The sequence below is a fragment of the Diaporthe amygdali genome, assembly GCF_026229845.1.
Source record: "Diaporthe amygdali strain CAA958 chromosome Unknown NODE_14_length_1008325_cov_65_372321, whole genome shotgun sequence".
In the NCBI taxonomy this organism is placed as follows: domain Eukaryota; kingdom Fungi; phylum Ascomycota; class Sordariomycetes; order Diaporthales; family Diaporthaceae; genus Diaporthe; species Diaporthe amygdali.
This window is the reverse complement of record NW_026517034.1, coordinates 540716-562680: the sequence shown is the minus strand read 5'-3', so window position 1 is coordinate 562680 and position 21965 is coordinate 540716. Positions and strand designations below refer to the sequence as shown.

Here is a 21965-nt window from a genome sequence, read left to right as displayed (position 1 = left end):
GGCGATAGATAAAACCCGATCCTCAACAGGAGCGTAAGTGAGTAACACTTACTTTCACGCGCCGTTCCTTGCATCGGGTACATCCGGTGCGTGACTTGCGATATCCGAGGCGCTTTGGAGCCCTGTCGACCGTTAATTCCATCTTGCTACCCAACGTTGCCGTCTTCGATGTATGAAAGCCTTTAACAATATGTGCCTGGGCAGTCAAACTTCTGTGTTCATCGGGAAGTGTGACTCAAGACATAATTCCATGGGCCTCGTAATTATATCATACTCAGAAGTCCCATCCGAATCTGACTCTCGCTCAAACAACATAGTTTCTTAACGGCGATGGCGCAGGGGCTGATGAATCGAGGCAGTGAAGCCAAGCTTACGCAGCGCCTGGGCTCAGCTCGACGGCTCCTCAGCGGCTGGATCTCGTAAGATCGTAGTAGGGCACAATTGACGAGTGGTTAAATTAAAATTTCATCTGACTGATTGGTGGCTGAGAGCGGTAGGACGGATTGCGATAGAGTTTAACGCAGGACACGGTACATGATAATATCATTCGCTAGTCAGATGGCTTAGAGCTGAGCCAATCAAAGACAGATCCGACAACGAGGTGGGCCCTATGAAACATAGGACGCCAAGCTTGCATTTCATGGGCATCAAGCGTTGTCACACCAGAGTGGGTCTTGGCACGGGATGGCATGAATATTTACCCAGAAGGCCCAGAAGGGTAATTGGTAGAGAAGGGGAATCTTGAGCTGCTCTATCCTGCTATTCACTCAAAGGTGGACTCGAAATACTCGCCAACCTGTGGAGGTAGGTCGCGGTATGATTCCAGCTGACCGTCGATGATGAGCTCCCGGATACCAACCTTTCGACACCCACCGACATTCCAGACGTCCGATCCCACCATGCTCGCTTGCTTTCCATTGCCCCATATTTTGCGGCAGTACCATGGAAGGGCGAAGGGGGTCCCCGACTGTAAACAACTCTTTATCTCGTTGTTGACTTTGTCGAGGCTGTGCACGATGGTCTTGGGTGGGGCGGCGTTCTTCTCCTCCAGTGCTTTTGCTATCTCATCACCCGTCGGCGAGAGCTCCGTCAAGCAGATTGAACGGTTCCGCAGCTGCGAGATTGGGGTTGCCGCAAATATGGAGGCATATGCAGCAGCAACGTAGTCTCTTGTGCTGCCGGACGGACCAAGTCAGCTAAGTGTTTCCATCTGGTCATCAAACACGTTCTACGTCCCGCTTTCCGTCTCTCTTGTCGACTTGACGGTCCTCCTATTTCAAGCGCAAGAGGATCTTGCCTTGAAATGGCTCCTACGGGGGTTGGAACATACCACAAATTCAGTCTACGCTCAGCGCTGTCACCAGTGAAGATGATTCTGTTCCCCGGGATATCCACTCCCATCGCCCTGTGTATTGTCAGGACGTGAAACGCGCGAATCGCACAGGCGGCGCGAAGCATAACTCTCTCAACACTCACTTTGTATTCAATGCAAATTCGGCAAAGTTTCCGGGTAGCACCACTATGGTGGAGATACCTGTCTCTTTGGCCGCCCTCTCAACCTCGTCTTTGGCTTTGTTCACCGGAATCTGGAGCCCCTGTTCGTCATAACGGGCCGCAAGGTCCGATGGACAAAACAACTGGACATGTGTGTGTGGGATTGCTTTGACAAATGCATGCTGACTTTGAACACCATCGTGGCCCACAAGAGATCTAGAAAGGAGTGATCAATGTCAATAACCTGGGGGAAAAAGCTAGGTGCATCTGGCGGTCAAACTCACATGAGAATATCAATGTCTTGCAAGGCGGCAACCAAGGCTTCACGGTCATTGATATCCACTTGTATTCTTTTGACCCCAGAAGGAAGCCCATGTGTGTCCGAGCTGGCCCTATGTAGGATTGTGATTGTGGCTCCACTGTCCGAGAGGGCGCGAACGATGGCTGAGCTTGCCCAGCCCCTGTGGCCATACACAGCGATTCTGTTGTGCTCCGTCATGATAGCGTCCCAAGCCTATAGCAAGTGATAGAGGGGATTGGAGGATTTGTGCTCCAAGACAGCCGGGCTGGCTGGGCCACAGGATCAATGTATTTATATTGAAAGAGCAACATCTCCCAAAAGTCTGAATTGTAGTCTCGTCAGTCCGAGATTAACAAGGCTTGACAAAACATTACAAATCTTGAGTTGCCGTGCCACTTTGCGCCTTTCGAGTGGGGATCGACCCGGTGTTTTATCAGCAACTTTGAAGCTTATCTGGTTGTGGCCTCTCGCTAGGGATTCTTGTCCAAAGCTAGGAAAGACCACAGCTGTGAGACGAACCAGACGAAAGTCTTATTATGTGTCGTGGACTAAATTGTCACAAGAAATCTTCAGTCGCTGCGAGAACAACATCTAATGAGCAACGCAGCCTAAAGAATATGTGAAAAGCACCAAAGCGAAATTGAACTCATTCCTCGCAGTATGGACCAATAGATTTTGAATGACATCATCAATGGCTAACACTTCGTTTTCAATCTGGGATTTCCAACCTTCATAGCAAATAGCAATCATACTATACTGTACAAGAGTGTGGCGCAAAGTTACTTATGTGAGGCTCTTGGAGCGATGCTGAGAAGTGTTAAGGGCGTAACGTGTAGCAGGAGCATGACCTGAAAGACGTTCTTTTCCTGATCCACCCTTGCGCACATGCCAAACTTTGTATTTAAAGAGACTGATTCCCTCGGTCCACATCCCATGAATGACGATCCTTCAATGACAATGGTTCCGCTTTATCCCACCTATCAGTTCAAAAGGTATATTTAGGGAGATTCGATGTCCCTACCGGATAGAGGATATCTCCACGATAGAGTTCACGTGTTGTCTTAAAGTCTACAGACACATATTCCCACTGTTTATATGTGGTCAGCACTAGAAAACGTCCTATCCAAAAAAGAAAAGAAAAAGAAAAAGTAAAGTAATTCCACCGCTCACTCCTCCGTCAAGCGTCCAAGGGATGAAATCATTTTATCATATTTGAGAACAAAAGAGGCCGTCATAATATGGAAATCATGATGCGATTTACGTAACATTCCTTCAAATTTGCTGCGCAAGTAAGGCTATGATTTTTTCAGAGGCAAGATGGATTCAAATGATCTCCATCTGTCCGGAGACGAGGTTGTCTACCTGGACATAGCTCAATAAACTATCACTCGCCCAAAAGCTCAGCCTTCCACTCCTCACGCGTCTTCGAAGCATGCTTCCGAGCATGTTCCCGAGCCGCCTCGGAAAATTCAACCGGGTCGTGGAAGAAACCCAGCGTCGTCGTCGTGTTGACGGGATCGCTTGACTCTGGCTGATACAGGAGGCCGTAAATGGTATCTAGAATCGCTCCCATGCTCGTGTCGCTGGTCCAATCGCGGTCAAAGATGCTGTGGCAGATCCTGCCGTGAACGTTCACGTTGGGGTGTATGATTTTCGTCACGAATCGCGCCTTGGGCGCAAATGTTGGGTATCCATCGTCTGCGTGGAGATACAGCAGAAACACTCCCTCAGAATACGGGCTGTCATCTGGTCCTTCCACGACGATCTTCCAGAAGGACACATCAGCTGTGCTGATGTAGATGTCATATTTGGCATGACGCCCACGAGCTGCGATTGTCTTGATCTCGTTCATCAGACGTGGTACACGCAGTCTTGAGCGACCCGAGCCGTTGCTTGCTGGTGCAGTGACCCCTGGACCTATGACATTGCGACCGGAGACAAGAGCAGTCAATTGCACGAAGTCATCTCCCATATTTGGATGCTCTTTGATCGGAGGCACTGTGTCACCCGTGACCAAGGTAGCTGTTGCTTGTCGCCTCGAATTTCTAAATCGTATGTTGAAGTGGTTCGTATCTAGATAGGCCACATTCTCAAGAGGATATGCGATTGGTGGTCTCTGAGAGAGCGATAGGAAAGGCTCCATCTCGCACATTGCAAGCGCGTTCGTCAACGAAGTTGGATGGAATCTATATGAACCAAGCAAATACGACAGTGTGCGTAGGTCCATGTTGACCTCAGCACCAAGTGACACACTGTCAACTGAGATACCCTTTCGAAAGAGGTCCGAAGTGATGCTGTGACTTGTATTTGTTGTTGAGCTGGTATCCATTCCGTCCGAAATGACGACAATACGCTTCTTAGCCTCAGGGAATCGGGACGCGTATTGCTGTATCTGATCTCCAGCAAGAGCCAAGGCATCCCACAGGGCCGTGTCGCCGCCACCCTTCAGCTCGTTGGTGGCTCTTCTGAAGTTTTCCAATACGTGGGAGATTGGCATGACGACTTGGGATTGACTCGAGAATTTGACAAGTCCCACATGGTTCTTGTAGTTGTATGCCAACATGCGGTTGATTAGAGCCTCAAACATTTGCTTCAGAACGTCGAGGCGCGTGAGCCTATCGTCCCAGCCAGCCTTGACTGGTTCTTGCACAAATACCTTGAGGATTTTGTGGTTGGACTGCGACCCAACGGAACTCGTTCTGACCCCGCTGAAGACACTCTCGGCCTCTAGCTGGCCAGTGCATTGAGCAGTCGTGAAATCGGCTGCTAGTTTCTCGGTTGCCTTCCTTCTAGATGCATTGAACCAACCATCACCAATATCTTTTACCTTTGTCAATAGTCGCATGATGTGGGGTTCAGTATGATTGCCTGCAAGGTATCGCCAGTATTTCCAAATGATTGATGCAAAAGTGTCTGTGGTATCTCTAGGAACCCAGAATCCGAAGAGTTCCTTCTTGGTATGTGAGAAGACCTTCACAAGACACATTTCTGGCAACGCATTTTGTACTCGTCTAGAACTTATTTGTGGTCCCTCTCTCAAGATGTCTGCGTCCTCTGGTATTCGAAGCGTGATATGATCGGAGTCTCTCAGCCCCACGGTCGATACATTGAGGACCGTGCTTTCTGACAGCCTGATTCCACCGTATGAAAGCTGGAATGCTTCAAATCTTGCTTTGAGCCCGCGATACGCAAGTTTGTAAAGGTCTCTCAAGCTTGTGGCTCCGGCGATGGTTCTAGCGAATGAGCCAACTCGACTGTCAAAGATCACAGTGATGATGTGGGAAGTGCTTCTTGTAGCACCACCAGCAATCCAAGATGCCACTTCGCCTCGAATCTCTGGTTTCACCGTCAGAGAGAGGTCATCAAGTGGTGCGCCATGCAACGGAGATGTTTTACGTATGGCAAACCATTGTTGTATGGCACTTCGAGAGTATGTCTGACCATCAGAGGCCTCCACTGCATCTTCCATCAGGCTGTGGGAAATTGGGCATCTGAGGTGGCTCGGGACTTCCGTGATATCGTAGGCCAGTCTCGGGACCATTGCTGATCCGGGAACCGCAGGAACTGGGTCACCAGGAGACCATGTCCATTTCTGAGCTGCCTCCTGGTTTACACAGCTCGCCCGATACCTCAAAAACTGAACCAGAGACTCCTCGTGGGTCTTGAGACCATGACAAAAAGCCTTGAGCGTTCGCAGGTCAGATTCCAATCCAGATATCCGCGTGCGCCAGACAGGTCCAAACATGGATTGTCGCTCGTTTTCAAGCTCTGTCGACTTTGTACTAATCTCGGAGGATAACATAGAGGTGAGCAGAGCCAAAACTTTGGTCGTCACCGAGTTCTTGCGGTTCTCTACAGTCTTGGTGACGATGGCGACCATGTCTCCAAAACTCTCGTGAGCGACAAGACTGTTCTTGATCTCCTCCAAAGACAGCGCATTTTGACTTCCGTACTCGATCAGGCTGTGCGCTTGTTCATGAAGCCTGGGGCTCTCTTCGTTGACCTCGCTAAAGTCTGTGGCCTCAAGCATGCTAGCACTGGAGTCGATACAGAACACTTCAATGCAGAAATTAGCAATTTAGTAGAAGACAAGTATGGAAACCAGTGGCACTTAATCTGAAATGGCTTACTGATGATTTCATTCGGATCTTGCATTCTTCTCACCTCCGCACCCCCGAATGCATCGAAAACTGCGGACCCGTCTTGCTCGAACCTCTCGATGATAGGTGCGATGAGCTGTTCTATCACCGACGGATCGATAGTCTCTTCTCCATGTTGTGGTCGAAAAATGATGGAAGAATGACCTGGGGCACCACATGGTTGCTCTCCAGTGTATACGGCCAAGTGGGCATTGCGATCAAAGGCTAGACATGGTGCAACTGCAGATGCCAATTGAGTGGGCCTGTGCACTGCGAGACCATTTCGCCCACATATGTCCGCCAGGTGTAACAGATCGCAAAGTTCATCAAGTTTAAGAGCGCTGCCTTCTGAGCCATAGCAGTCCTCAAGTCCACCTGCAGACAAGACAAGGACCTCGGAACATGTGCCACCGCTTTGCAAAGCAAAGCGACTCAATCTCGGGTCAGTTTCAGTCTGGACAAGAAATGCTTGTAGGTGAGTTTCGGCCAATATGCCACCGTCCTGGAGAGAATGGAATAGTTCCTCTTCCATCAAGCCATTTGATGTCTGGAGTGCATGAAGTACCGGTTCTTGGGTTTTGTGATCGCGAATATCATAAGTATGGAAGGCGGATGTGTAACGCAGCTTTTTCGCCGTTTTCTCCTCCTCAGTCAGACCATCATCTATTACTTTGTGAAGTGATCTGGCTGACTCCAAAATAAACCCAAAAAGGAGACGTGAGCCTTCGAGAATCCGAGCTGGATCTTGAGTGACCGCATCCATTTGCAGACAACTCTTCAGAACCTGAAACATTGACTGACTGAGAGAAGCGCAGTCAATGACCGTAGGTGTCTGACCGCCCACGAGTAAGTGCAGACAACGAAGTGCTGGAGGGAATCGAAAGAGTTCATCAAAAACGTAGTACGCAGCGTCTCGGGCGCTCTCGTCATTCTTCATACCCTGCAATTTTGAGGCGAACACGCGTAAGCAGGACAGAAACATTGCCATACCTCGATCAGATTGAGCAATCGAGGGTTCCCAGTGAGCCAAGTCCCGAAATATGGCAGATTTCCCTCTGAGGATCGGCAACTCGGCAGATGGAGTACGAAAAACGGCATAAATATCCACAAACCCATTCATCGCGAGATCACTGAGGCCTAGCGCCTCGATAGTAGAACCGAAGCATGCAGGATGGATGGGCAGTTCGGACGTGTGGAGGTCGAGTGCTTGTGGTCTCGTTCTGCTGTCATCAAGATCGACGCGAGCGTGAAATGGCACGTGTCGTTGTTTGGAGCAGATTGAAACCACAGGAGTCTTCTTGTAGATCCTGCTGTCCTCTGGTTCCTGCATTGCGCCTTCGTAAACGATCCTCTTTCTCGTTTCCAGATCCTGACCGAACCTGGCATAAAGTGCTTGCTGCAAGCAGCCCACTGTGGCGATCTCAAGTGGCAATTTCTCGACGATACTCTTGCCGTGAACGACCAAAAAGTGTTTTAGGTCTGAAGGACCTGAGGAAGTTTCCTTCGCCAAGGTACAGTTGCACTCGCAAGCTTCTACTGTCTCTGGAGTTCCCGGTGTATGCCCGAGGGCGTCCGTGATGTATGAATGCAATTGTCGGATAGTGGTGGACACCGGTACTTTCAAGCTGGCACAGGCGTCTCGATGCTTAGTTGTAGATGGGGTAATGATACGGAAAGCAAGATGTTCTTGAAGATCACTCGTTTTTGCGAGGTTTGGGGTCATCTAAGCCACGACGTTAGAAAGTATTCAAATGGAGGTCGCGGAACGTGGTGTAGAAATATCTGTGTACCTGAATGCCCTGAGCTCCACTTGCAGTGCTTCTCTTCTTCGAGAAAACTGCGTAAATCTTTTCTTTTTGAGTATCAATGATAACATCGGACAGGAGGTCTTCGATGTCAATGATAGGGCCAGCTTCATGCTCGAGGTGGAGGGAGACGTCATGAGTCTCAGCAGTCAGAGGAATGGCCCCATCATGTCGGGCGAGACGCTTCCAAAGTTCCTCGACGAAAGAAGCAACGACTGCCTCGGGGCTGAAAGGGACCAAGAGAGATGACCGCCTGCCGGGAGTCATAGATACGAGCTCTGACGGTGGGCGAACAATGATGACAAGATATCGTTGCCTGTCCATCTTCAAGTGTGACCACCCTCAAGACGGGTGCTGCGTGAGGCTGTCCAGCTGGTTTTGTGGCAAGACTTTTGGCTGGGTGCCTATGAGGCGAGTTTCGTGGAGTGGCTTGTCACTGAAAACAATGGGGTAAGTAGCTTTTTGGGGGCCAAGGTGGTATGGCTTTGGCTGGGGTTCGGAACGCTGTCTTTCGCAGTGATTTTGCTCCTTAGGGGTTGCGGGATGAGATCAACACCGGGAAGAGATTCAAGGAGAGAAGCGTGGTTTAAATAAAAATTACGAATGTTGTTCCAATGCACCGGAGCGTCTTTGGCTGGGAAGGCACGCACAATTGTTGCCTTGAAAAGACTTCGCGAGCCAACAGCTTCATTTTGAGCGGCAGCACCGAGAGTGTAAGACACCACAATGCATCAAGAACTCAACTTCCTTCCAGGGCTCGAACTTCAGTCTGGAGTGCTATCTGGCTGACAGATTGTCTGCGCCTTGTATGTCAAGCCAGAACTGCTATCAACACAAAGAAGTCAGAGCCCCCCTCCCGCACGCCAGGCTGAGCCTCAGCCAAACTGCATAAATTCGACCTGAGATGAGTTCAAATGGCCCTATTCCGAAAGAAAAGATAAGGTTCTGAGTTGAATTAATGTTATCACCTCCATGTGTCTGACAAGCAAAAGTGTCCTTGTCCACCTTTCTGTGCGTCGGTCAACGGGACTGCGCCGCATTCTGTGTACGCAGGGATTTTGCACCAGCGTCTGCCACCATGGCTTACTCCACCCTTTGTCCAACTGAGAGTTTCATTTTCAAATATCTGCAAAAGAAATCCTGCTGTATCAAGCCCTTGTTTCCGTTGTGCTAAGTAACTCAAGTGAGACATTGAACAAATCCAGGCATAAGAGTGTGCTGCAAACTTTGACTGGTCACTGGCATCAACATTGTCTGATCGCTCACTTTCTTTCAAATGCTGAACAAGCATATAAAAGCTTTCTTCCAAAGGTATGTCTCCAAGAAAGGAGAAGCAAAGTCACCCGAGGTTACTGTCACCTATTTGCTGCCAACCAGTCAGGCTTGGACTTACACGTGTGGGATCCAAGCCCCTATGTTTCACAGGAAAACGCAGGCGATAAAATCTGGATCAGATTTCTTTGTGGTATATCCTTCAAAGTGCCCTTTCAGAGATGTGCTCCAACCAAACATGCGAAGTCTAATGACCACGCAGAACTGTCTATTTCGAAAGGAGCATCCGATTAAGCTGCTGAAGATTTTGATAGAGATACTATAGAATTGTCTCAAGAGCACCTCTCTATCGTCATTGGACCAATGCCTTCGTGAGACGTGATTCGAAGACAAAGCTGAGGGTCAATTGGCTTGATGAAAGGCTGCTATGGCTCAAGGTCTGGGCCCATCAAATACGACAATAATCATATGATTAGATTTCATGGCAGTTGAAAGATTCACCAGCGACCGGGGTCTGGATTTACATGCAACCACGGTTTACGGTCTAGATGGGCGTCCTGTAAGTCGATGATGGAATGATCAAATTCTGGATGAGCCAACAACTCTAAACAAACCCTGAGATTCCGTATCGAAGCTTGAAGCATAGCAACGACTTGGCGCCAAGGTGACCACACACATGGAACAACTGTAGTGAATTACACAATGTCGTGAGGGCATGAAGCATGTCTTCCTGTTCTAGTCGAATTCCAATTTCTAAGGACTTGGCAGTCTCTGAAAAACTTCACAGATTGATAAAATGTTCCTGATATCTGACCCAATTGCTTGTGGTTTTGTGAGGGGCCGTCCTGGCATTGCAGCTGAACAACCCCCCTGAATCGACTTGAACACGAATGAATCTATCTGAATTTCAAATAAACTTCGACCAGAGGTCCAGCCAATTTCAAATCCCCTATATAATTCCTCCGTTTCGAGCTACTACTCTTTCAACTGCACCCCGATGTGCTCATAAGTATTGTCCCCGCGGATCGATTACCTACTTCATATTAAAGGGGGAAAAGCCTGGCCGTTATCGTCGCGCATATGAGCTTTTCGCCTTAAAACGCGTCCACCGGTAGGCCTCTAGATCTCGTCCCTGAGAACGGCACGCGTATACGGAGTATACGACGCTATAAGGTCCCACGCCGACTGCCATCGGGCACACGCGATGCTCTTGTTCTACTACTTGCTGCTCTTCGGCCAGGTAACGTCGTTGGCGAGCCCTGCGTCGAAGGCTAGCATCCCACACCATCACTATGAACGGGACATACTACTAGCAGATGATCGCCACTTCAGCAAGCGGCAGTTTCCGAATTCAACTCTGGTCTCTCAGGTCTTGGAGGTTACACCACCCATCCTGGGCTGGGACGGGCAGATTATTGGAGCCGGAAGACCAACACCATTCACTGGTGTCGACACAACCGTGAATGCGGGCTCAACTGAGGAGTGCAAAGTAACCCTCGCGATTCGTTCCTTTGCAAATTCATTTAATCAGCCTTTCGTGGGTGACTACGCACCGCCCGAATGTCTAGGGAATAGCAACACAGCTGTCATGAACCTCACAGTCGAGACTATTGGCAGGCAGTTCGATAGACTCTCATTCATGTGAGTGCATCTTATCTAGACCACAAATAATTCCATTAATTGATCTACAGCTTTCTTGGAAATACCGAAGTCTTGCGTTGGTCTACTGCTCAACCTCGTCGGAATGGGGTGGCATACACGGCGATCAAAGACGCCTCATCATTTATGCCACTGTGGCGGCAACCCCAGAGGATCATCTTCGACCTCGGCAATCTTCTTAACGAAAATGTATGATATAATTTATCTGTCTCTCTGGTCCACCTAGTACACACTGTTGCATTTTCTGCGGAGACTGACGAAGATTTGGACCAGTTGGATGGTATCTTCAACACAACACTAGAGGTCACTTTCTTCCAGGCACCTGGAAGTCTTTCTCCCAATGCAGACCAGATTATCCCAATCTCCAGGCGCATAGGTCTCAACGAATCTCGGCCGAGTGTTTTCAATACTGCTAATGACAATGCGACGACTATTGTCAAGGACTTTCCGCGCAACGCCAGGAAGGCTATTTTCACTATCCAGTCCTGCGGTCAGATCGATGAGGAATTTTGGTGGTCCAATTTCCCTAGTTCCACAGCCCTATCCTTCAATGCCACGGGAAATCCGTCAGGCGGGTTCTCAGGTTACAGAGAGATACAGCTGTTCATTGACGGCCAGCTGGCAGGCATTCAGGCACCGTTCCCCATAATCTTCACTGGGGGTCTCAATCCCTCGTTCTGGAGCCCGATAGTGGGAATCGATGTTTTCGACGAGAAGGAGGCTGAGATTGATATCTCGCCATTTTTGCCATTACTTTGCGATGGCGCGCCGCACAACTTTACCCTCAGAGTCGTAGGACTTGATGACAACGGCAACAATTCAGCAACCCTATCAACATCAGTTGGCGGCTATTGGCAACTCAGCGGGAAGGTCTTCGTCTGGACTGAAGACGATGCTTCTTTCATCACGACCGGATCACCGCCAACTCTTGATGCTACTGATCCAGTGATCACCCTCACCCAAAGCCTCACTCAGAATGCTACTGGGGTCAACGAGACACTTAAATATGATGTGTCTGTCTCCCGCTCGATTCGCATCACAGGCTCTATTATAACCCCATCAGGTCCGATCAACATCACTTGGGCTCAGGACATCACTACTACCGCTCGGGGTTTCATCAGCGACTTCGGCAATACCTCAAGTGTACACTTCGAGACAACCGCCACTGGTGCTTCAACCCGCGACGATGCAATCGAGTTTTCGTCCTTTGCCTCGTATCCGCTGGTCGTCAACTCCACGCAATTTGTGTTGCCTAATGGTACAGTACGCACAGACACATTGCTCGGCCGTTGCAAAAACACCAGCAAGACGGTAGGCGAGGAAGCTGTTTTCCCGAGTGGACTGCAGGTTTTCTCAGTGCTGCCTGAAACGGCGGATGCTGTCCCAAACATCTCAGAATTGTTGCTTTCGACTTGTCAAAATGCCTCCGGCACGCGCTTGGTATTCCCTGGCGGTGGGGCGCAGAATGGCAGCTATGCCGTTGCAGGTGTTGAACAAATAATGTCGTTCGGTGGCAAGACGAACACGGCGGTGGAAGTGATTGAGCTGTACTTTAGGGACTTGTCAGTACGTAGCGATGGATCGATTGTGTCCGACACTGAGAGAGTGGGGGGCAGCGACGTTCCCCCAGGTAGAGCTGGGTTGAGACCAGGAACCTAGAGCCTTTTGATGGATCTACTCTAGTAACCGAAGACATGCCAAAAGGTCGAATGCAACATAGAAAAGCATGCCCGATAAGAACGACAGTAGTCAATTGAGCATACGTAGAGAATTGAACGAGTAAGCCTTAGTAACCGGCTACTACGTAGGTAGAATCTCAGGGAGCAGTTCGAATGCAGCAGCTAGATCCGCGATATGAGTGACCAGGTTTGCCCAAGCAGAGCCAGAAGTCTCTGCCAGCCTATGACATGAAGCAATTACCATACTAACTTCGAAGCCGTAGCCGCGTACAAAGCTTCAAGCATTCCAAGTAGCCATGAACCAAACGCAAGCGAACATTTGAATTGGAACAATAATTTATTGCGACTAGAATGTGATTGATCAAAACCGGCAGCAACAATATTCGTATACGGTGACCTTTGTTTGACAAGGCAAGTGTATCAATTCTTGATAGTTGTACTCGGATATGCAAAACGTGTGAGCTTTATACTACACGATATGCAGGGTAAGGCGACAAAGAGAGCTGACGTGATAATGAAAGGTAAATAAAGTCCGATTGGTAGCCTCGATATTACAGCATGGTATGATCCATAATTTTAGCTGGAATGCAAAAAATAGGTTGGCGTGGGTTGCTGGGTTTTGCTGGGTTTTGCTGGAAGTTGGCTTCAGCAATGACTTCAGGAGGGCTATTTCTTTCGCGGGCTGGGACTTTCAGGATGCTGCGTTCACTTGTTTGTAATTCCGTGATGCTGAGTGGCCATCGAAACAGCCAATATGTTCTTGGGATTTGAAATAATAAACACGGGATGTGGGGAACACAGTGGATTATCACAGCCTATCTACGATATATCTTACGACGCAAGCCGTAGGCATACCACTGATGTGAGGAGTCTGCTTGTAAAGATACAGTTGCAGATGAACTAATGAGGAAGGACCATAGTCAATTGAATCCATGTACTCCGTCTCATTGACGATACTTGATTTCGATTTGTATCGAAGGTTGTGGACACCTAGATGCCAATGAAGTAAGGGTCCTCGGTCCCAAACTGCAATGAAGGCGTGTTGCGTCTCCACCAGATCCGGCCTTTGCTCCGAGGCATGAAATGTAGGCAACATCCCCGACTCCAATGAATGGGAAAAGAAAGAAACAATTGATTGATGGGCGGTGCAACTGCCTGAATGGTAAGCTGGGTTCTGACGACGCTGTTTTCTTGGCTGCAAGGGTGAGTGTGATGGTTTCTTTGACCTTCGGTGATAGCCTCGGACGCCCGACCCGAGCGAGGGTTTCCCATATCCACGAGGACCCTCTTTTCAATATAGCACTTCGCCCCTAGCCCACGACGCACGCGTTCAACTTCGGTGATAAACCATAACTTTCTTACGACTGGCGTCAGCCAAATCTACCAATGAGTGTGGTTGCACAATGCGAGCACTTACACTGAAAAGGGCTGAGGCTCTCGCAACCCCTGCCTTCTTGTGTGACGCTGGACCATGCGCATGCTACAAGAGTGTGTGGCCGTTGAAAACGACCACCGGTTGGATATGACAAGGATTCAATCAGACATTGATTACTTTCAGCTCATCTCCTGCTCAATTTAGAAGTGTCCGCTGGAGGGTCTGTGGAGCTTGTTGCCCCCCTTAGTTCCGAAGCAGATATCTAGATGCTGGCAGAGCTCGGCCGAACGAGACAGCGTGACTAGATATGCCCCTTCCGAGCTAACATATAAGTCTGCCGTCGCCCTTTCAAGGGACTGATCCATATCGCCACTGGGTTGTCAATCTCTCTGGACAACTTGACACATGTTCTTCTCTTGCCTAGGAAGCAAAGAGCAAGTCGCACAAAATGCGTTGGATAACGATACCATCCGGCTCGCTGCCTGTGCTCTGGCTGGCCGCCAGCCAGGTCATGGCAGCGTGCCCATATGCAGACAAGCTGGAAGTTCGGTCCGACAAGATCGACCCGATGTCCAACTCATATCCTCATGTGTCTGATACCAGCTTACGGGGCAAGAGAGCCGAAGGCAAGAAGGGCGTATTTTTTATGTAAGTCAACTCGAGCAGCGCTTTTCGGCAACCCCCCCAACCCACTGGATCATTCTTCAGAGAATCAAACGTGACAACTCTGAGGGCTTGAAAAGTCTAGTCTTGGACCATTTAGCAACGGATACTCATATCAAACCACAGGAACCGTATCGGCCCCTCCGCATCAACTCTCTATGTGGCCAATTCCGATGGCAGCAACGAGCGAGCCTTACTTCCAGCGAACCAATCTATCTTTGAGTATCATGGCCACTTCTCTCCAGATGGCCAATATGTCACATTCACATCGGAGCGAGAAGATGGTAATGCGGACATATATCGCATAGTGAGTTCACACCGAAGCTACAACACCATCTCCTGAACATACATCGATGTATTTGACGCTTTTTCCGTGTCTGGACACAAGCACCCACTCGTGACTTTTGGAGATGGATTGGCTAATTCTAAATGATGAGTAGAATATTGATGGAACTGGGATGACCCCGTTGGTAAATACTCCGTCGCTTGAAAATGACGGGGTGTTGTCTCCGGATGGCACACAGTTGGCATACGTATCTACTGCCAATGGATACGTCAGTAACATCTGGGTCATGGACCTAGAAACTGGCGTGGCAAAAAACTTGACCAACACGGCCGACACGGTGGGTGCACCGACCGAGGAGAGCCCAGACGGCCACTATCGTCCCGCATGGAGTCCCGATGGCGAGTGGATTTTATTTTCTTCGGATCGAAACACGGATTGGACAGGTCACAACAACGGAACGGGCTGGGAGCACACACAGGAGCTTTCTATCTACGCCATCAGGCCCAACGGCTCAGATTTCAGGCAGGTCGTCACCAAGAGCGGGTATTCATTGGGATCACCCACTTGGTCCCCCGACGGGGCCCGTGTTGCCTTCTATGAAATAACACGCGAGAATACATATAACTGCCACCGACCTGAGGACATCAACAGCACTACAACGCAGATTGTGTCTGTCGATTTCGCCACGGGTACAGACCGCATCGAGCACACGTCTGGCGCAGGAAACAAGTTCTCGCCGCAATGGGTGACCAACTCGTCACTGGGATACATAGTCAAGGGTGTCGAAACCGAAGGTCTGAACTATACTGCATACACCAGCACACACCAGCAGTTTGTGAGCAGTGTCCGCAACCCACACTGGTCTCCCGATGGTACACAGGTCGTCTACGAACGCACCGGCTGGGACATCCGCCCTCTGGAAAAGAAGCTTTACAGCTGGCAAGATGACTGGGAGTACCGGCATATGGACGTGTTTCCATTGCTTTCGAAGACTGGCCGCCTTGTGTACACAGCCAAGCAGACAGGCAGTCAGAACTCGTCTGTCGTGCACAGCAAGCCCGATGGGTCTGATATGTTCCTGGCTTTCGACTCGTACTCCACAAACCAGCTGAACTCCACATTCATCAACCAAGGATTAGCCGGTTCCTTCCAGCCTACATGGAGCCCCGATGAGGAGTGGATCGTCTTCAGTCTGGGCTATTGGTTTTTCGAACGTGCCATCTACACGGGCTACCTTTACAGAGTCACGGCCAACGGCAGCCACTACGAGCAGCTTACTGATGGAAGCCACAACGCCGGGTTCCCAAGCTACTCGGCCGACGGCACGCAAGTTGTCTACCGTGCCTGGGACTGGGAGAATGGTCCTCTAGGCCTCAAGGTCATGAACCTCACGGACAAATCCGTAAGAAACCTGACCGACGGCTGGGACAACACCCCAGGATGGTCGCCTGACGGTACTAAGATCGTCTTCACCCGTCAAACCAACTGGACCGCTGAGTATGGCGGCCGTTGGGAATCGGACCGGTTCGAAATATGTACTGTCAACCCGGACGGCACCGACGTCCAGGTTCTCACAACTAGCGGTGCCAACGACGCGCACGCTGTGTGGACCGCGGACAACCGGATCATGTGGAGCAGTGGCATGTATGGGTTCAGGGATGAGTGTGCGACTTACGACGATACATTCCAGCCCTACGGCCAGATTATGATCATGGATAAGGACGGCAGCAACAAGGAGATGCTGACGGATTCGATGTGGGAGGACTCTATGCCGCTGTTTGTCCCAAATGAGTTTTTGGAATGAGCCCTCTCCTTTTTCTCGCAGAAAGTCAGATACACGTCGCACTAAGCTATTCAGGAGCTGGCTACTTGAGCGTTTTCGTTGACTGGACACTCAGTTCGGTCGCTGTACATAAATTTGCGTATATAGAACTGCATAAACTGCCTCAATTCATTTGTCGATAACAAGCACTCCTGTGGTCGTTTTATTCCATTGTCCCTTAAATAATTCTTGACAGGATGCGAAATGGTAGTCGTAATGATGAAATCACTTTTAGCCTTACCGGCCTGGCTTTGAAATGACTTCGAACAGTTCACAGTAGTCATGCAGCATTGAAAATAATTGTGGACATATATGTACTGTATTGCGCACCAACAAATAGGGTATCTACCTACGTGCGTCTTTCTTTTCTTATGTTTTGAGTCAAGAACTTTACAAGATGGTCACCGCTATGAGTTGAGTCCCCCCCCCCTTTACTTTTTCTTTTCTGGTGAAAGAATACTGTTTTCAATCAGATTGCAAGGTGTCTCCGTCATCCAAATTACTCTCATCCACAGAACCCCATTCTTCGCATGAATCTATTTCGTTCTGCATGCCTCCTTCGCCTCCGGCGACGCATCTCGCGTTCTTCACGCCATTCGCTTGGCTCACCACGGCTTACCTCACGTGCCTCAGCTCTCGTGGCCTGGCGATAAGCTCCAGTTGCCTCGTCAAACATCCAAGTTCCTTCCGCACGGAAGTTCTGGGGGAAATGCTGAAGCGCTTCCTCTTCCTCACTACGCGTAGCCAGACGGAGGATCCCCGTTGTGGAGTCCTGAACATACATATCAACAAACCTGGGCATTCTGCAGGTTATCAGGATCGATTTGTCGCTCGTCGAATTTGTTAATGCTTCGAGGTATTGTTTCTGTTGCAGTATTATAAGTAAAATTCGATAGAAATTCTTCGTATTTAAAGCCGGGATTTTTGTGTGGTACTTGATTATCAATGTTCAGAGTAATGACAGCCCAGCGTGCAGTGACTCCAGACATTCTGTGACGACACTGGACATTTAATTTGGGCATCATGAGTCGATATGATTCACAGGATGTAGAAGCGTAACTGCATGTATCGTAGTGAAGCCGTGGAATCTGGGCGCGAAGACGTCGGTGGGTACGTTGAGTCCTGAGTAGATGCCGCTTGCTCGCGCCGTGAAAAGGGGCCGAAGATGGGTTCTGACGCGGTCGATGTCCGGAGAACGGAAGCCGAGTCATTTCTGCAGTGTCGGCAAGACTCGGGCTAGGCCGCCGACTAACAAACCCTCGAAGACTTTTGTTGACAGCTAGGCTAGCCAATTTCCATCCTTGTCTTGCCTTGTTCCGTCATTCACATTCGTCGCTGAGGACTAGCAGTGTGTACCTCGTCGTTATCGGCTACCGACCCGCTAACTTCAGCGGCGCTGACAGCGAGCGGCTTACCGGGACTCCGTAGGGCTGACCCGCTCTCCCTCAGCTCGGACAAAGTTTGGGGCAGAACTCTTCTCAATGCTTTTTGCTTACCATGGTTGACTGAATATTGATCCTCGCAACGATTGTGGCTAGGCCTTGGGAATCCGTGCATTCAGAACCAGGGCCATCTGCAAAATCTATCATTGAAGATTCCATGATCGGCCCACTCGCTCATCCGGCCAGCCTGCGTTGAGTCGACGCCGAGATGGGGTCGCTTGCGGAGTCACCACGAACATCATCTTCGAACCGGCCAAAAATCCTGTTCATCGACGCGTATGACTCCTTCTCCAACAACATAACATCTCTGCTGGCTACTCTCCTGGACGTCGAAGTTTTCGTCCTCCCCATCGACACCGCTATCTCCAAGGAAGATTTCCGCCGCGAGCTTGACCACTATGAAGCCGTCGTCTGCGGGCCCGGCCCAGGTTCGCCCCAAAATGAGGCTGACGTGGGCTTGATGAATTGGCTCTGGGAGCTGCCTGAGGACGATCTGATTCCAGTTCTCGGAGTATGCCTGGGATTTCAAAGCCTGGTGCTCGCATGTGGTGGTAAAGTCAGGAGGCTGAGGAGGGGATTGCACGGAATGGTGAGGAACATCGAGCACCGCTCGGCAGTTGAGCTCTCAAGGGACGAAAACATCTTTGTGGGCGTGCGCAACTTCAAGGCGACACTGTACCACAGCCTCTGTGCCGACGTGGGACAGGACACCATGGAGGACTGGCAAGACCGCAGGTGGGATCATCCGTCAGGTCTCTGCGATATAGTTCCTCTAGCCTGGGTTGAAGAGGACAGGGAGGACGGCCAAGGAACGGAAAGGGTCCTGATGGCCATGAAACATCAGCGAAAACCATTCTGGGGCTTGCAATATCACCCCGAATCCGTTTGCACGGAAGAAGCAGGGAACCTGGTGATCCGCAACTGGTTCAAGCAGGCTTTGCGGTGGAACTGTGAACACAGACTTGCCGCCGTCAGCCCGGATGAAAACATCATCTTGGCGAGGAAAGCCTTCAAACCTAGTCTTCTGCAGCGAGTCGCCGTTGTCGATGCGAACAGACCGCTGGGAAGGGACGTCTGGGAGTCGATGCTCCATGGAAGTGATCAAAAGCTTCTCTACAAATCCACCAGCATCAGTATATCGCCAGCAACAGGAATCGAGATTCCTGATATCGTGGAGGTTCTCGGTTCTACAGACACCGACCATGTCATACTTGACTCTGCAAACGGCAACCAGCCCAGGTCTAAGACGGGAGTTGACGTCCGCGGAAGATTCAGCATCATCGCTCTCGAAATTGATGAGTGTGTGCGCATCGAGAGTCACACCGGAGATAGTTTCATAAGCATCATTTCTCCGGGACAGCCCTCGCACAAGGTCTCGCTTCAGCCGGGGGAAAACGTGTGGCACCTTTTGGCCGAGTTTCACGGGTACAAGCGCTCGTCTCTAGAAACACATGGGGGCAGCGTTCCACAAGAGGGAGACGTTCCATTCCTGGGTGGATTCGTTGGCTATGTGACTTACGAACAAGGCCTTAGTGATATTGGGATCGCGCTGGGTAAAGAACGGGAACATCGGAGGCCGGATGTGTGCCTGGTTTGGGCCACAAAGTCCATCGTTGTGGACCACGAAATTGGCATTTTACACATTCAGGATTTAGAAGGTGACACACGATGGATTGCTTCGGTGGCAGCGAAGCTACAGGACTCCGAATTGTGGCGACATGGATCGTGTACGGAACCGAACAAAGGATTGACGCCGTCGCATGCGCTGGGGACGCAGATACGCAAACCGGAACAGGCCAAGTACGAGGCAAAGGTGCGCATGTGCCAGGAGTACATTGCGGCAGGTGAGTCCTATGAGCTCTGTCTGACCGATCAGACACACATCACGAAGAGCATAAGGACCCAGAAGGAGGGCTGCAACACAGAACACTCCGTGGCGCCTTCTCGATTGCCGGGCTCAAGTGCTCGGAAGACGATTCCGCAGTCGGACACATCCTGGGATCTCTACCGCATATTGAGAAAGCGGAACCCGGCACCGTTCGCCTCATACATCCGCCTCGGGGGCGCGACGCTCGTCAGCTCGTCACCGGAGCGCTTCTTGCAGTATGACCGCTCAGGCCTGTGCTCCATGAAACCTATGAAAGGCACCATCAAGAAATCATCAGAGCCTGCCGAGGGATGCGCAACAACCCTCGAGGAGGCGGAAGCAATTCTGCATATCCCCAAGGAAGAAGCCGAGAATTTGATGATTGTGGACTTGGTCAGACACGACATGCACGGAGTCTGTGGCGCAGGCCAGGTGTGGGTGCCAGAACTGCTGAAAGTGGAGGAATATCAAACAGTCTATCAGATGATCACCGTGGTTGAGGGACAGCTTCCACAGCCGGACAAATGGAAACCTCACTCGAGATACTCGGGACTTGACGTGCTCTCAGCGAGTCTTCCTCCGGGGAGCATGACAGGCGCACCGAAGAAGAGAAGCTGTGAGATTCTGCAGCAAATCGAGGGACACAAAGAGAGGAGCTTATACTCTGGCGTGGTAGGTTACATGTGCGTCTCAGGCAGAGGAGATTGGAGCGTCACCATCAGAAGTATGTTCAGATGGGACGATGAGCGCCAAAGGGGCGGGGAGGATGATGAAGAGAAGGAGACCTGGCATATCGGCGCTGGAGGCGCCGTGACTATCCTGAGCACTCCTGAGGGCGAAAGGGACGAGATGTTCGTGAAGCTTGCGAGGCCGTTGAGCATCTTTGGCGAGACATCTTGATATGCAAGGGTGATCTTGCGTGGCCATGGTCACGGCGCTCCGGGGAAATAGGCATGAGGTTTCTTGTTAGGCGTCAGCAGGCCAGGCGTTATTTGCATTAGGAACACCTAGAAGGAGGCATCATACTCAACGTATCGAATCGGTTCAACAGAAGGCACAGATTCATAGATTCAACGGACGATCTGGGCCACCGGAGACTCAACTCTAGATTTAGAAACGGAAATCATTTCACGTTGGTACCTAAATCCATAAACCACCCAGAGCACCCGTACCCGAACCCAAGACCGAAAACAAAGACGTCGCTTTAGGAAACCCACCAATGATTGATTCGTACAGATACAGTCCAACGCAAGCGCAAGCGCAAGCATCATTGAGTTTTGTATGAGGCCGTAGATCCCATTCTATCTCTCATGCCCAAGCCGCGGGCTCCGCTGTGCTCATGCAACACTCTCCAACCTCCGCATTAGGACTCTGGCTCCGCCTAGAATTCCGACTCCTCCTGGAAGAACATGCCGAAAGAGATGATTGTCCCGTAGATCAGCAGACCACCTGCAACTGACATGACCATAGCGCCGATGGAGATGAGATGCGAATGTGCGAGGACGATTGGCAGTGCTGTCACACGTCAGGTCAGCGGAGGCTGGGCTTGTCTCTCCCTCTCTCTCTCCCACCTCCAACCGGACTCAGTGGAAGCTTACCTATTCCCATGACGACCAAGAACCCTGTGCAGAAACGTCCGAGATCCATAACACCGGCCCCCGAGCTCTCGACGAAGTCATCGGGGTTGGCGCACCGGCCACAGATCCAGTTGGGCAGCGGCGCAATCACGTACGTGGCGACGACCAGCAGCGGGTAGTAGACCTTCCATAGTGCGCATGAGAGGATGACCAGGAGAAATCCCACAGCGAGGACGAAGGAGAGGGCGATGATCGTTTTCAGGCCGGCGGCGGGCATCTTGTTCGTCTGTGTTGGGGTAGATGGGCGTGTGTCACTGGTAGAGTGGGAGGCCGAGCCGGGGCCGTGAGGCTGGGAGGGTGTTCAAGCGGCAGGTTGTAGGAAGCTCGTTATGGAGAGATACGATGCTAGATGATGCCGGGGTCGAGTCGCTTCGGAGGCTTGCGTGTTCGTTGAGGTTGTCGTCGTGAGGTCGAAGTGCGCAGTGCGTGGGGTCCGGCTGTGATGTCGTAAGAGCTCCTTCCCTACTACGGCACAGCTGCTGCCCAGGTCAGGCTTGCCAGCCGCGCGGCGTTTGAGACGTACC

At 50.6% G+C, this 21965-nt stretch overlaps 6 protein-coding genes across 6 annotated transcripts; 3 read left to right on the top strand and 3 right to left on the bottom strand.

The window, feature by feature from the left end:
• Nucleotides 1–763: 763 nt before the first annotated feature.
• J7T55_003482 (Eugenol synthase 1) lies at nt 764–1993 on the bottom strand (the record flags this gene model as incomplete). The annotated part of the gene is made up of 4 exons (XM_053143510.1): nt 764–1175; nt 1331–1405; nt 1477–1710; nt 1779–1993. 4 exons carry the CDS (start codon nt 1991–1993, stop codon nt 764–766), a joined length of 936 nt encoding a protein of 311 aa, XP_052993732.1.
• Nucleotides 1994–3179: 1186 nt separating this feature from the next.
• Nucleotides 3180–8063, bottom strand: J7T55_003481 (uncharacterized protein; the record flags this gene model as incomplete). Its single annotated transcript, XM_053143509.1, has 4 exons — nt 3180–5851; nt 5926–6597; nt 6736–7657; nt 7725–8063. The coding sequence occupies 4 exons, from the start codon at nt 8061–8063 to the stop codon at nt 3180–3182; spliced, it is 4605 nt and encodes a 1534-aa protein (XP_052993731.1).
• A 2152-nt stretch (nt 8064–10215) lies between these two features.
• J7T55_003480 (asparagine amidase A) lies at nt 10216–12598 on the top strand (the record flags this gene model as incomplete). Its single annotated transcript, XM_053143508.1, has 4 exons — nt 10216–10652; nt 10703–10859; nt 10944–12236; nt 12551–12598. The coding sequence occupies 4 exons, from the start codon at nt 10216–10218 to the stop codon at nt 12596–12598; spliced, it is 1935 nt and encodes a 644-aa protein (XP_052993730.1).
• Nucleotides 12599–14172: 1574 nt separating this feature from the next.
• J7T55_003479 (six-bladed beta-propellerlike protein) lies at nt 14173–16477 on the top strand (the record flags this gene model as incomplete). Its single annotated transcript, XM_053143507.1, has 3 exons — nt 14173–14372; nt 14514–14694; nt 14828–16477. 3 exons carry the CDS (start codon nt 14173–14175, stop codon nt 16475–16477), a joined length of 2031 nt encoding a protein of 676 aa, XP_052993729.1.
• A 1668-nt stretch (nt 16478–18145) lies between these two features.
• J7T55_003478 (aminodeoxychorismate synthase) lies at nt 18146–20704 on the top strand (the record flags this gene model as incomplete). Its single annotated transcript, XM_053143506.1, has 1 exon — nt 18146–20704. The coding sequence occupies one exon, from the start codon at nt 18146–18148 to the stop codon at nt 20702–20704; it is 2559 nt and encodes an 852-aa protein (XP_052993728.1).
• Nucleotides 20705–21185: 481 nt separating this feature from the next.
• J7T55_003477 (vacuolar protein sorting 55) lies at nt 21186–21658 on the bottom strand (the record flags this gene model as incomplete). The annotated part of the gene is made up of 2 exons (XM_053143505.1): nt 21186–21319; nt 21403–21658. The coding sequence occupies 2 exons, from the start codon at nt 21656–21658 to the stop codon at nt 21186–21188; spliced, it is 390 nt and encodes a 129-aa protein (XP_052993727.1).
• Nucleotides 21659–21965: the final 307 nt, after the last annotated feature.